At 41.5% G+C, this 15,389-nt stretch overlaps 1 protein-coding gene across 1 annotated transcript in view; it reads right to left on the bottom strand.

Annotated features, from left to right (window-relative positions):
- The window catches only part of LOC109934510 (polypeptide N-acetylgalactosaminyltransferase 17-like), a 316,563-nt gene that overhangs the window by 2,851 nt on the left and 298,323 nt on the right, over window positions 1-15,389 (bottom strand). Inside the window, exon 4 of the mRNA XM_048612370.1 lies at window positions 3,496-3,663. Coding sequence (XP_048468327.1) covers window positions 3,496-3,663 — 168 coding nt within the window. The remainder of the gene's footprint in view (window positions 1-3,495; window positions 3,664-15,389) is intronic.

Genomic DNA, 15,389 nt, shown 5'->3' with positions numbered 1-15,389 from the left:
CCAGCGATGTCATCATCTCATGAATAAATATTAAAAAAAAGCCACAGCAATCAGTTAGAAAATCAAATGTTTGCCTTTTCTTGCAAGGGCTGGAGTTCAGTAATAAGGAAGTTTTTCTACGACAGTACAGGCTTTTAGTGAGACCACACCTTGATGACTGTATGCAATTTTGATCTCCAAATTTAAGGAAGGACATATTTGCAATTCAAGCAGCTCAGCAAAAGTTCATAAGAACATAAGAACTAGGAGCAGGAGTAGGCCATCTGGCCCCTCGAGCCTGCCCCGCCATTTAATAAGATCATGGCTGATCTTTGAGACTCAGCTCCACTTACCCGCCCACTCACCATAACCCTTAATTCCTTTACTGTTCAAAAATTTATCTAGCCTTGCCTTAAAAACATTCAGCGAGGTAGCTTCAACCGCTTCACTGGGCAGGGAATTCCATAGATTCACAACCCTTTGGGTGAAGAAGTTCCTCCTGACCTCAGTCCTACATCTGCTTCCCTTTATTTTGAGGCGATGCCCTCTAGTCCTAGTTTCACCTGCTAGCGGAAACAACCTCCCTGCCTCCACCTTATCTATTCCCTTCATAATCTTATATGTTTCTATAAGATCTCCCCTCATTCTTCTGAATTCCAATGAGTATAATCCCAGTCTACTCAGGCTCTCCTCATAATCCAACCCTCTCAACTCTGGAATCAACCGAGTGAATCTCCTCTGCACCCCCTCCAGTGCTAGTATATCCCTTCTCAAGAAAGGAGACCAAAACTGCACACAGTACTCCAGGTGTGGCCTCACCAGGACCCTATACAGCTGCAGCATAGCCTCCCTGTTTTTAAACTCCATCCCTCTAGCAATGTCAGACAAAATTCCATTTGCCTTTTTAATTACCTGCTGTACCTGCAATCCTACTTTTAGTGATTCATGCACAAGGACACCCAAGTCCCTCTGCACAGCAGCATGCTGCAATTTTTTACCATTTAAAACATAGTCCATTTTGCTGTTATTCCTACCAAAATGGATGACCTCACACTTATCAATATTGTACTCCATCTGCCAGATCTTTGCCCACTCACTTAGACTATCTATTTCCCTCTGCAGACTTTCAGTGTCTTCTGCACACTTTGCTCTACCACTCACCTTAGTGTCATCTGCAAATTTTGACACACCACACTTAGTCCCCAACTCCAAATCATCTATATAAATTGTAAACAATTGCGGTCCCAACACTGATCCCTGAAGCACACCACTAGCCACTGACCGCCAACCAGAAAAACACCCATTTACCCCTACTCTTTGCTTTCTACTGGTCAACCAATCCTCTGTCCATGCCAATATATTACCTGTAATACGGTGGAACTTTATCTTATGTAGCAGCCTTTGGTGTGGCAACTTGTCAAATGCCTTCTGGAAATCCAGATACACCACATCCACAGGTTCCCCATTGTCCACCATGCAAGTAATGTCCTCAAAGAATTCCACCAAATTAGTTAAACATGACCTACCCTTCATGAACCCATGCTGGGTGTTTCCAATGGGACAATTTATATCCAGATGTCTTGCTATTTCTTCCTTAATGATAGATTCAAGCATTTTCCCGACTACCGAAGTTAAGCTAACTGGCCTATAGTTACCTGCTTTTTGTCTACTTCCTTTTTTAAACGGTGGTGTCACATTGGCTGTTTTCCAATCTGCGGGAACCACCCCAAAGTCCAGTGAATTTTGGTAAATAATTACTCGTGCATTTGCTATTTCCCCCATCACCTCTTTTAGTACCCTGGGATGAATTTCATCAGGGCCAGGAGACTTGTCTACCTTTAGCCCCATTTGCTTGCCCAGCACTGCCTCCTTAGTGATAATGATAGTTTCTAGATCCTCGCCTGCTATAACCTTCTTGCCATTAGCTTTCGGTATGTTATTTGTGTCTTCCACTGTGAAGACCGACACAAAATAACTGTTTAATGTCTCGGCTATTTCCTCATTCCCAGTTATTAAATTGGCCTTCTCATCCTCTAAAGGACCAATGTTTACCTTTGCCACTCTTTTACGATTTACATATTTATAGAAACTTTTGCTGCCTGTTTTTATATTCTGAGCTAGTTTACTCTCATAATCTATCTTACTTTTCTTTATAACTTTTTTTGTGGCTTTCTGTTGGCCTTTAAAGATTTCCCAGTCTACTAGTTTCCCACTACTCTTTGCTTTTTTGTGTGTGTTTTTTTTCAATCTGATACTTTCCTTTATTTCCTTAGACATCCATGGCTGGATCTCTCTTTTCCTACCATTCTTCCTTATCACTGGAATATAATTCTGCTGAGCACTGTGAAAAATCGTTTTGAAAGTCCTCCACTGATCCTCAATTGACCCACCATAAAGTTTCTGCTCCCATTCTACCTTAGCTAACTCCTCCCTCATTCCTTCATAGTCTCCTTTGTTTAAGCACAGGACATAGGTACTGGATTTAACCGGCTCACGCTCCATCTGTATTTTAAATTTGATCATGCTGTGATCGCTCCTTCCGAGAGGATCCCTAACTGTGAGATTATTATTTATTCCTGTCTCATTACACAGGACTAGATCTAGGATAGCTTGCTCCCTCGTAGGTTCCATTACATATTGTTTAAGGAAATTATTGCGGATGCATTCTACGAACCCCCCCTCAAGGCTGCCATGACCGACCTGGTTTGACTAATCGATATGTAGATTAAAATCCCCCATGATAATTGCTGTACCATTTTTACAGAAATTAGCTATTTCTTTGTTTTTTGCCTGCCCCACCACGATGTCATTATTTGGTGGCCTATAGACCACACCTATCAGTGACTTCTTCTCCCTGCTATTCCTAATTTCCACCCAAATGGATTTAACGTTTTGTTCAGTAGAACCTATATCATCTCTCACTACCGCCCTGATATCATTCTTAAAAATCGGTTAATAGGTTAAATCTTGGGATGAGAGGATTTTCTAATGAGGAGACATTGAGTAAATAGAGTCTTTATTTTCTGGTTTTTGAGGAACTGTTAAGATTTTCCCTCATTCTAATTATGCTTTCTTTCCTTGTTTTATGAGATGAAAAATTCAAGACAGATTATTAAAAAAAAGGGTGTCCCTGAACTGAATTATTCTTAACTCACTCATGTTTTAAAAGCTTTGAATGGTGAGGCTACTCGGCAAAATCTCTCACTAAGCACCTTTGGCAAATTATCTCTCCCCCACACATTCTTTGTCAATGCCCATGAACCCACGCTGTCTTGCGTTCTGAGAGCACATATCTTCAGCAAATCACTGGTGTACTGCCCACGTGTGGACTGACGGTTGTGCAATTAAAAAGTTACTACTGATGGAGCACAATCTCAGATGCAACTCTAGATTCAGATGCAAACATTAGCCTTTGTGGCATTAACTCCATTTTTGAAAGAAACTCATTATGAGATTTATATTTTTGCAATATTTCAGCATTTGAGGGAGAAAGTCCTGCTACCAGGGACCACTAACCTGTACAAAGCGCCAGGACTTCTGGTAAACATTTTTCACTTTTTCGCAATCTAGAAGCTGAGGAAATCGGCTTTTCTTGTTGTCCACTAGGCAACGGGTGTCTGGCAGTAGGACAGTAGAGCCCAGGGACCCAAGGTACAGATATCTATCTGTCGTATACCTCACCAGCTAAACAAAGAAGCACATAACAACAATTAGTTTCAGTAAGATTAAGAGGCTGCAATGTTGCTGTTGCTTATGAGCAATTTACATTTCATTTTGAATAGATATCTGATACCCAAAATCCTCCAGTGCTTAGTGAGATAGCTTTATGGTTTGCTGAACTAAATAAAAGGAAGGTTTGTCAGGTAAGCTGAACACAGTAGGGCCAGCAAACAGTAGCACTGTGAATGACTTCAATTTGTGCTGCTGGTACAGGGAGAGTCAAGTGCCAGCTATTTATTGCTTTTCATTGAACCCTGTTCGAATGCACATGTTGGTTAACATATGACTCAGGGACAGCTGTGCAAACCCAGTATTGAATAGTTTTCTGCTGTTCACTGTCTAGATTTACATGCGAATAACAGCCACAGCTAAGTTATTGGAGATAGCCCACTGCCTGTGCAGTAATATCCAAGCAAGCAGTCAATTGTACAGGAGGGAGGAAAGAAAAAGGATGGAGATCAATAAAATTCTCTCTTCATATCTACTGTCTGCCTCTGGTTGTAAGATAACAGCGCTACAAGATGATAAACATCTTGACCCAACTTAGCTGATTTACGCTGAAATTCACCCATGGGATTAATCACAACCATTCATTTCCACATGAAAAGCAGGTGGACAGGAATCGAACACTGAGTTTGTGCCAATAGATGCCTATTTTCCCCAGACCCACACATTGTCATATTCTTGGCTGTGTGAAATGAGGCCCTTTACAGCAGATACAGGGATCCTATTCCAGTTGTAGGATCCTCAATATAAGATTCTGATATCCATTCTGATAAATGGATGGAACTTGCTCCCCACAAGCTCCATCTAGTTGCACCAGGTCCTGAATTAAAATATCAGTCATCTTTAAAGGAAACATTGGAAATGGTTCAAAAAACAAAAGGCTTTTCATTACTGAATGCTGCCGTTAGCCTGGGCTCTTGCCTCTTGGCTTTGCTCACTATTCAGTGTTCTGAAGTTGCCAACATGCAGTTAGCCAGTTGCATTAGATGCTTGTTTGGTTCCTGCAGGCTACTGCTACCTTTCAATTGAGGCTTAAAGCCAAATGTAACTCATATTGGCATAGGTCAGTTTGCAAGCTGAACAGAATTGATATATACTCTTACAACATAAAGTAAAAAAAAGTTACTTATGAAATAAGTGAACAGCTAAAACAATGGACTGAGTTTTTTCCGTTGGTGTATATAAATATCTCACTTCCTTTCTAAACAATGCCCCTGAAACTGAAGACTTCTTACTTGGTTTATCTGGCCGAGATGCTCCGGACTTTTAAAAACACAGATAAACCTATTGCCTTCCAGCTGCAAAATTCAAACATACTCCGACTACTGCTTTGTTCTTCTGGGAACTGCTGACTTTAACCTGGAGGATGAAAGTCGCTAACCCTTGAGCTATCAATTGCAGAGGGCCCTGTGCTTTTTATTTTCAAATGTGCCAGAAATGACTGAGAATCAAAGTCTACCCTCAGGTACCCTTCACTCCGGGAGCTCCCAGAAGGTCAGCTGTTCATATGCTGTGCTGTATGAATTGAACAGAAAGAGCGTCTTAAACAGCAAAAAGTATGGCTATGCAAAACCAGGGTGAGTTGTCACTGGTAAAATATTTAGGATTGTAAATAGCAAACCCCTTCCTGGACCATTTACCACTGAAGCATCTCAAAAGGCTTACTCCTCTCTTTCTTTAGCTGTTGCTGACAAAGATATTTTGTTCAGTCCTCATCCATCACATTTTAATTTTAATTTTATACATTACAAATCCAGGCTACACACAAAAAGAAATCCATTTCACTATTAAACAGCATAAGCTGCATCCAACTAACATTTTATGAATACATACACGTGCAATGACTTCTGGAATTTATCAGTCGATCTCTGCAGTGTGCATGATTGGGCATTAGAGGGCAGCAATGGAGCATTTAACACTGCTAACAATTCCAAAGCTTCATGCTGATACACTCGTTACTTCAAGAACCTGTTACCAACCTCACAAACTAGGAAGGATGGGGTCTGGGCAAGGTTCTAGGTGGGGTCGTGAGCTGAAATTTTGGGGAAACAAGCTCCCTAGTGGTATTGGCTGCTCTGGGACTTCTGAATGAATCCTTACAGACAGACAGGACCTCACCTCTGCTTACTCTCTCAGGTCTCCTCCTCAACACTCCCCCATCACCACACCTGCTCTACCAAGTTTCACCAAGTGGGTCATGACAAGCTTCAAGCCTCAAAGTTCGTTTATGGTGGTGAAATAATTTGGGAAACACCAGTAAATAAGGAACATTTGAGGCTACAAATGTACGTCATGTTGAGACAAGTAAGTATCCATATCATTCACTTTTCGAACTTTATTGATCTTTTCATGATGTCCAAATCAAGTACTACACAAGTTTGCTCTACTTTGTTTTCAGAACTAAACAAAGAACTAAACACAATTGCTAAAATTTGCGAATGACAGAGATGAAAGTAATAAACCAACATCTTCATTGCATGTATCAGGCAGCACCTACTGAAGAAGCATACATTGATCTGGTGTTATAACGTTAAAGGTACCTGAAGCATTCAGATAAATGCTAGGGAGGTAAAATTCAACTTGTAGCAGAAGGGTGCATTGTTGATTGACCTCCAGTTTTAGCAAAGGACGATTGACTGCGCATCCACTACCAACCAATTTAACATTAAGCATTTTCCACCATGGAGGTCTTCATAGCAACAACTTGCATCTCCATTGTATTCTTCATGTGCAAGACCAAACCAAATAAATATGTAATAAAAACTGAAAGAACTGCAGATGCTGCAGGAAAAGCTCAGCAGGACTGGCAGCATCTGTGAAGAGAAATATGGGGTCACTGGACCTGAAACGTTAACTCTGATTTCTCTTCACAGGAATAATTATGCTATAGAACTACAATTCAGTTTTCCTCATGTTCCCTTTGGCATATACATTTTTAAGTAATTATTCTCAAAGAATTAAGGTGCAGTCTAGCTACTGAATGGACTGTCTGTTTTAGCACCAGCTGCAGCATGAAGTAGCAGTCACCTAAATGTAAATCATCTTCATTGTTACTGGAAAACACACCTTTAACTGAGCTACAGAAAAGCAGCCATTGCCCAGAGCTGAACTTTCTACCCTGCATCCTTTTCAGTCCTATATGCCAAAGTTTTCTCCTGTGTTAAAAGTTACTCTACAACTGGAACAATCCATCAAGTTATCCAGGCCTTTAACTATTTTATACACCTCAATCAGGTCACTTCAAAGTCTATGCTTCTCTAATGTGATCAGACCTAGGTTCTTGAACCTATCTGAGTAACTGAAGCTGTAGCTAGGATTCAGTTTTAATGCTTTCCTCTGGTTCTTTTCCAATTTCATTGTACCAGGTAGGGGAACCAAAACTAGATGAAGTACTCCAGGTCTGATCTGACCAATGGATTTGCATACAATGATCTCCTTTCTTACAAGATTACATTTGAGCTGTACATTGGCTATGTAGCGTTTTGGGCAATCTCATTGTGAAAGGCACAATATAAATGGACGTTATTTCTTTAAGTCCTTAATAGAATTAAGGACAAATCAAACTTAATTGAGCTTGCAATAATTTGAACAAAAAATTAATTTACACGTACCTTTTACGATAATGATATAATCACTTACAAGTTAAATTAGTGTTGAGGATAGTCGCATGATGTTCTATCATTATGAATGAATGAATGACTGATTTAATGAATGAATGATTAATTGTCACATACATCCAGTGAGAAGTGTTCTGTTGCCACGTTCTGGTGTCATTTTGAGGTACAAAAGAATAAAAGAAAGGACTTAAATTGAGTTCATCTTCATTGGCTGGGGTCCCAAACATGGCACCAGGACTTAGGTAAGGTCTCTGCAAGGTCCCTGCTTTAGGCCTACAGCCAGGAGTCCCTGCTCCACCATCGCTACAGCCAATACTTCAGCGCCAATTCCAGGAATCCACACATCGGGCCTACAAAGCCAGGAGTCCCCACTCTGGGCACCGCCGACACTCCTCTGGCCACCCCACCATGTCAGGAAGATGAAGGAAAGAAGAATAAAAAGAAAACAGACAAAAGAAGAGAGAAAAAATATATAGTCAGTCTGGAGTGGATGGGCTTACTGTGCCGGTGCTGCCATGTTGAATAGCTGGGCCTACTCTCTTCTCTGCACTTCTGGGCCCATACGTGGCCTTTGGAATAATTGTGATAAGAGGAAATTTCTAAGAAATAAACTGGTACCAATTCAGTGACTTTGTAAAGTTTTTCAGTGACTGGTTTATAGTCAAGATACAAAATGAACAATTGCTATTGATCACATCTGCTTTAGTGATATTGTCTGGATGTTCACACAATTCAAAAAAATTGGCTGTGTTAAAACAGCAAACAAAGCAATAGGAAAGGATTGTGATATTGCCAATGCACAAGGAGGAATTGTGTCTCAGTGGGTGGTGTCTCTACCTCTGTGCTAGAAGCTCTGGGTTCATGTACAACTCCAACACTCATTGGCCACGGGAGAAGTGTTGATGATGCAATTCAACAATACTTCCAACACTTCCTCACTGTTCCTCAAAGGCAGAACTAAAGGTGTATGAAGATACAGAATAAACTAATACACAGTGAAATTCTAAATTGTCGTTTTTTTTAAGAAACAAAATTATCTGTTTAATTTTTTGAAACGGACATTTGTCAGATTTTAATATGGCTGCTATCAAACAAGTTGTCTGCTTCCAAAAATATCTTGACAATTACCAGGTCAAAAACAAACCTATCACCTTCTAGAAGTAACATTCCTTACATCTTATGAACATTCCTGTCAAGCCAGCACAAGGACTAGTAGGCACTCAGTTCTGAAACAAGGAGACACCTCTTCTAAGGATGCCTGACTTGAAATCCATTGCTGTTTGACTTTGCACCAATAACTCCTGCAAATTATTGCTGACAAGAACCCGGTGTTCCATTCAAAAGTGAACCAATCCCATGTTTAAAATGATTACACTTTCATCAGCAATTTGACTGCATCTGAACTCCTAAGACAGTGACTTTTGCGTAAAACCAATTGAATGAACCTCAACTGGATACTTACTGACATATTGGACTCTAGAATTTGTGTGAAATAATTCTGATATCTTTGCTTTTAAATAATTCCTAATTTATAAACTACTTTCTCATCCGGTTTCTTTCTGTCTTGGATGCATATGTTTCTGAATGGGTGTCACAAAACTTTCACCCAGGTTTGAATGCAGTCATAAACCTTATTTTGTTTTCATCCTAAAGATTTTAAATTGGACCTTGCAAACAGGCCTTTGGGGAAAACACGCCACTGCCTACTTTTTAAAGGGTAAAGGAAGACAATGTAAAATAACTTGTTTCTTGTTACTGACAGGACAGGAGGACAGTAAAAATGATTCAATTCACCTCCCTCTCTTGCCTGTGAAGAAAGTGTGGGCTCGTTTGAGATTGAACGTTGGAAAATAGTCAAATCTAACCAAAGTGCAGACAAAATGTGTCAAAGTCTGAATTTAAGTATCAATCCTGATTTAGTTAATAAAAGTAATCAATTCGAAGCCAAGAGGCTGAATTTCAGTGGCTGCAATTGCCTTTACAATAAATTTAAAAACCTACAGCAAATTAATTTAATCTAACTTTTGAAAATGGAAGATCTGTTTCAAAGGCATTGAAAGGAAAAGATGGTTTAACCTCTGAAATGTTAACCACCTTGTGCACATCCCAGTTAAAAGCTCCAGCAAGGGTATGTTACAAGTAAAACAGCCCAGCAAAATGAAGGGAATTATTAAAGTGCTGCTGAGCACTGAAGTCACAGATCCAGTCTGGAGCTGGTAAATGAGGAGTTAACTCCTGAGATTGAGCCATCGCCCATGACCAATGTGGAACTGGCAAAACTCAAGATGCAACTAGAGTTTAAGGAGTGCAAAAGAAAGATGGAGAGAGAATAAAGAGAGAAGTGTAGGACTTTGCACTCCAAAAATTGTAAATGGAGTTACAGGTTCCGAGAGCGCTTAGATAGATGTAAACTGCTAGGAAAATCTCTACTGCACCCAATGACAGTCCAAATCTGCCTATCACAGAACCAAACTTTGAAGCCCTTAAAAACACTAAGTTCACTCCTGAATTTGAAGAGGGTGATGAGATGTCCTTCTTCACTACTTTGGAAAAGGTAGCAGGACAGTTATGATGGCCCATAGGAAACAAGGGCAGGTTTTGGGAAGAATCCAAGAACTCGATTCCATGCTGACCCGAGAGATCTCCGCTAGTTGTGAGCAGAACAAAGCTGCTATCCTTAATTCATGTTGGTTTCTTGGGCACATATTGCCAGCAATTTAGGAGTATGGAAAAGAGCAGAGCTATCCAGAGTTCGAAAGGTGAGTGCAAATTGCTTATGACCATTGGGTCTGCTCAGTAAAAATGGGGTGCACTAAGATGAATTATGCAAGTTAAAATTGCTGGAAGACATTTAAAAAGTGCCGACCTGCCAACCTGAGAATGTATTTAAAGGAGTCCTCGCAGCTACGGAAACCACAGTCGGTACTGGTAGTTGGGACCGAACCCATTAACCTAACCACTCAGCTGATAAGAAGGAAGTGCTCAATTAAGAGGGAACCACATCCAGGAAGGAGACTATAAACAACAGTAAACGCTGTCAACCCTCAAGCCTGTAAGGAGAATACCAGGATACCAGTGTGTTCCTTTGTAATAGAATAGGCCAGTCCAGGGCTGAACGACACCACCTCCCAGTCGCGAACCACTTCAACTTCACCTCCCACTCCTTGGACGACTGTGCCTCCTCCAGTGCCACAACGATGCCACCTGAAGGCTGGAGAAACAGCACCTCATATTCCACCTGGGAACCCTGCAGCCCAACGGTCTCAATGTCGACTTTACTAGCTTCAAAATCTCCCCACTCCCAACCTCATCCCAAGACCAGCCCCTCTCATCCCCGCCTCCTTGACCTGTCTGTCTTTTCTCCCACCTATCCGCTCCTCCCACCTCACGGACGAACCTCCACCCCCACTTCCTACCTACTAGCCTCATCCCAGTCTCCTTGATCTGTCCTCCTTCCCTACGACCTACCCGCCACTCCCTCGTCACTGACCAACCCCCATCCCAATTCCCTACCTACACTCACCTTATTGGCTTCATCCCTGCCTCCTTGACCTGTCCATCTTCTCTCCACCTAGCTGCTCCCCTATCCACCTTCCATCATTGCCTCCCCCTCTCTCTATTTATTTCAGAGTCACCTTCCCCTCCCCCATTTCTGAAGAAGGGTCTAGGCCCGAAACGTCAGCTTTCCTGCTCCTCTGATGCTGCCTGGCCTGCTGAGTTCATCCAGCTCTACACCTTGTTATCTCAGGCCTGAATGCTAGAGGCTGAAAGGGAAGTCAGTGGGAAAAGTACATCCAGCAGGTCAGTCCTGACAGTGATAGCCCAACAGGAGGTGTGCCTAAACCCTCAGGGGACCCTGCTGCAGAATCTAGCCATCTGGGATAACTGCCCCTGTGAATGTCCCACTCAGGCAAATTCCCTGAAAGCTGTAAGACTATTGTCCTTTTGGAAAGTACCCCACTCTGAAAGCGAACAGGTTTCTTGTGTTATTCAGAGACACTGGGACTACCCAATCCCTCAGGTTAAGGAAAGTTTTAAACTTGCTCATGGGAAGGGGTGCAAAGTACACACCACTTCCCCTCCACCAGGTTCACCAACAGAGTGGCTTAGTCTCGGGTCCTCATAAGTAGGAGCTTGACCTAAACTATCAGTAACAGGAATAGATTTCCTACTCGGGAATGATGCGGCCAGCAATCAATCAAAGTATTAGGGTGAGCCAGTGGCCTAGGGGTATTATCACTAGACTGTTACTCCTGACACCCAGCAAATGTCTGGGGACCTAAGTTTGAATCCTACCATGGCAGCTGGTAGAATTTGAATTCCATTAAAAAAAAACTTGGAATTAAGGAGCTAATGATGACCTTGAAAACCCATCTGGTTCACTAATGTCCTTCAGGGAAGGAAACTGCCATCCTTACGTGGTCTGGCCTACATGTGACTCCAGACACAGCAATATGGTTGACTCTTAACTGCCCTCTGGGCAATTAGGGATGGACAGTAAATGCTGGTCTAGCCAGCGACACCCACATCCCGTGAATGAATTTAAGAAAAAACCCCAGAACAGACAGACACCAAAATGATGCCCAAGAAGCCACAGAAATTGAAGAGCTCCAATCTGGGAGCCTGTCAAAGTCAATAACGTCAAGAGCGGAGCTAAGCAGAGCGTAGAGAGACACTTCAAGGAAAAGGGCCTTTGCCACCACTCAGGGTAAGAGAGAGAAAATGAATCTGTATCGCTTTCCTTTTTCTTTTTTCCTGTAACATATTTGGAAAAATGAAATGGAGTCCATTTATCTCTGATGTTTGGAGGAAAGTCATGCCCAGGGAGCAGGAAGTGAGAAATCTTACTCTTTATTATTATGTGAAATTATATTATCTTGTTTACTTTTTAAATGGACATCTGCTGGATTTTAAAACAACTGTTATTGAACACAGAATGTGTAATTTACATCCTTTTAGCAATGTCCATGACAATTGCAAACTCACTACTTCTTGGAATGTGACAATCCTGCATTGCATGAAAATTCCAGCCATGTCAACACAAAGGGGTAACAGACTGGATGTCTACCTCAGCTGGTTCTGAACAAAGGCACCATCAAAACCCATTATCACTTGACTTTGTGCACATCCCTCCTCAGCTACCAGCTGCAAAACAAAGTGGTTTCTCTAAGAGAACATCAAAATCCACCTCAGTGAGCTGAATGTTTCAACTCAGAACACCAGGAACATAACTGAAATTGCTGATTTGTTTGAATCATCTTTACAGAGTCATAAAGTTCTACAGCACAGAAACAGACCCGTTCTGACCAACTCGTCCATGCCAAGCAAATTTCCCAAATTGAACTAGTCCCACACAGCTTTGCCTGTTGCTTTTCAGTCTGAAGAGTAAGCAGCTTCAAGTTCAGCTAAATGTCTGTCCTAATCTCATAACTGCTCAAAGATCTAATTCCTGAAAGTCAACCTGTGTCCTGCCCGACAAGTTAACCAATTACCAACTTACAACCATTACATCTTTACAGGTAATTTGGCTGTGCCTATGCTCTTATGAACATGACTTGTGTGAACTGCTGACTGAAAGAATCATTACTTGACATTGACATACTGGACTTGAATTCATATGAAACAATTCTGATTTTAAGTAATTTAGAATTCACAAATCTCTTCTTTCCTATCCCCTTTCTTTCTTCCTTGAATGCATGTGCATGTGAGAATGTGTTACAAACCTTTCCCCTCAGTTCTGTCTGTGATTATAGACCCTACTTTGTTTTAACCCTAAAGAATTTGCCCTAAATCATTTTTAAATGGGGTTTCACAAACAGGGTAAAAATTAAAAACACATCTCCATTATGGATAGGAAAGGAGGATAGTAAGAATAATTTAATTCATCTTGTCTTGTTTTTTGTACCACCTTTACTAATTTAATACTTTGCAATGTAGAATACTCCATTAATAATTCTTTAAAAAAATAGTCAGCTTTGCATATTCCATCTGTGTTACTGAAGAATGGATGATATTGTTGAGAAGCACATGTCTGTAGATATGGAAACAAAACAGAAGTTGCTGGAAAAGCTCAGCAGGTCTGGCAGCATCTGTGAAGGAAAAAACAGAGTTAACGTTTCGGGTCCGGTGACCCTTCCTCAGAACTGATGGTGGCTGGGAAAATGTCAGTTTATATGGCCCCACTGTAGATATGGTCTCACTAAGTACACCTGGTTAAGGAGTTTCAATTATTTAGGAAGGTGATGTCAGGTGGGAGGAGTTCATGTTGTACATAAACACCTGTGGAGATTTATTGGTCTGAAGGGCCTGTTTCTGTGCTGTAAATGCCGTGTAACTCTATAACTAAATGAGTCACTTGTGGTGTCAGCATCAATGTTCCCTCTAAGCCGTGGGCATGTAGCTGCTCCAATGTCCTGCACACGGTGATCAGTATCTGCAATGCCGACCATGGTATTGACAACAGTTTCAAAGGTCACTGTCAATAACACGCCTTCAAGGCCCATGAGGTTGGTAAGAAAATTAAAGGGAACGTTGTTTAGCATATTTAATCATCCTGTGGTGATTGTGTAGCACAATTCTCATGTACCATGGACGTAATGTCTTGCACATTGTGTACTGGTTTTTACAAAATTGCATTCCCAAAGTTTTCAACAAACATCAACTCTTTCTATTGATTGCTTACTGATTTAGCATAGTAACAGATTAGCTAAGTCTTTCTTCTCTATCTCTAGGGCATCAAAGTCAGTTAAGAAGTCCCATATGATTCCATGGTTGAGGTGAGTTACATCACCTGAGATTAATGGCTGCCCTTTCCAGTATAGCCCAGGAGAGCACGTTTGTCCAGTTTGCTATTGGTGAAGTTAAGAACACATCATTGACTAATTAACCATGATTGCTATGCTGGCTGATAGTCCATATTTATCTTCTCATATATGGCATCTGAACAGGGAGGAATCTGACATCTCTCAAAATCTGGCACAGGGATCGCAGTGTACAATTAACTTCTGCCTCTTCCATCTAACGCAAGCAGCACAAAAACTTCCTTGCAGACGAAAAGCATTGTTGAGTGGATGCATGGCTCAGTGGATGTCCTTGGCACTGCTTAAGAGGCAGCCTGCACCACATAAAGCCAGTCTGTACTGATTGCAGAAGGTACTAGAAGTGGTTGGGAAGACATTTAAAACAAACACAATGAGTAATGCAGCATAGTCAGTCAGTATGCTCCAAGGTTCTCAGATCCAGCGTTAAGGAGGTTGATGCAGGAGGTGGACAGAAAGAAAATGCCCTCTATCCACAGGGAGACAGAATGTACTTCCAAAAAGTGGTTGGGACAGATAGACGTTTTATCAATATAAACAATGCAGCCTCAAGAACCTGGATAGAGTACCATAGAAAGTTGAATGATCTTACATGAGTGGCCAAGTTCAGTGAATTCATCTTTAAATGCCGTATCTTCACAACTGAGATAGCAACCTTGCACAGTTCTCAATTCACCACTAGCTCCCTTCACTCAGCCATCAACAATTTCCAGCAATCACAACTTATATTTGCATTCATAGCTCCCTTGCCTTCGTACACACAGATCTTAGATCATAGAATCCCTACAGTGTGGAAACAGGCCCTTCGGCCCAACAAGTATCCCACCCAGACCTTTCCCCCAAATAACTCACCTAATCTACACATCCCTGAACACTATGGACAATTTAACGTGGCCAACCTATGTAACCTGCACATCTTTGGACTATGGGAGGAAACTGGAGCACGCAGAGGAATCCCATGCAGACATGGGGAGAATGTGCAAACTCCTTTTTTTAACAATGAAAAGATCTCACAGTTTGGACACACCAGGAGCCTACTGGCACATACTTTCTCTCATGTAGCACTCAAAGACATCTAACTGGAGGCTGGCAACAGCTAATCAGCAGAGAACAGGCACGTCCTTCCCTTGGTGATGAGAGATGGCTCTCTCTAAGACTGCACCAAACATGGAGAGTGAGAACAGTGAGAGGGAGAAACCATCAGGTATACTCATACAGAAACTTCTTTCTGGCATCTCATTCCCCCATC

The sequence above is a fragment of the Rhincodon typus genome, chromosome 26 (genome assembly GCF_021869965.1).
Source record: "Rhincodon typus isolate 14 chromosome 26, sRhiTyp1.1, whole genome shotgun sequence".
Classification (NCBI taxonomy): Eukaryota; Metazoa; Chordata; class Chondrichthyes; order Orectolobiformes; family Rhincodontidae; genus Rhincodon; species Rhincodon typus.
This window is presented reverse-complemented; position numbering and strand designations above follow the sequence as displayed.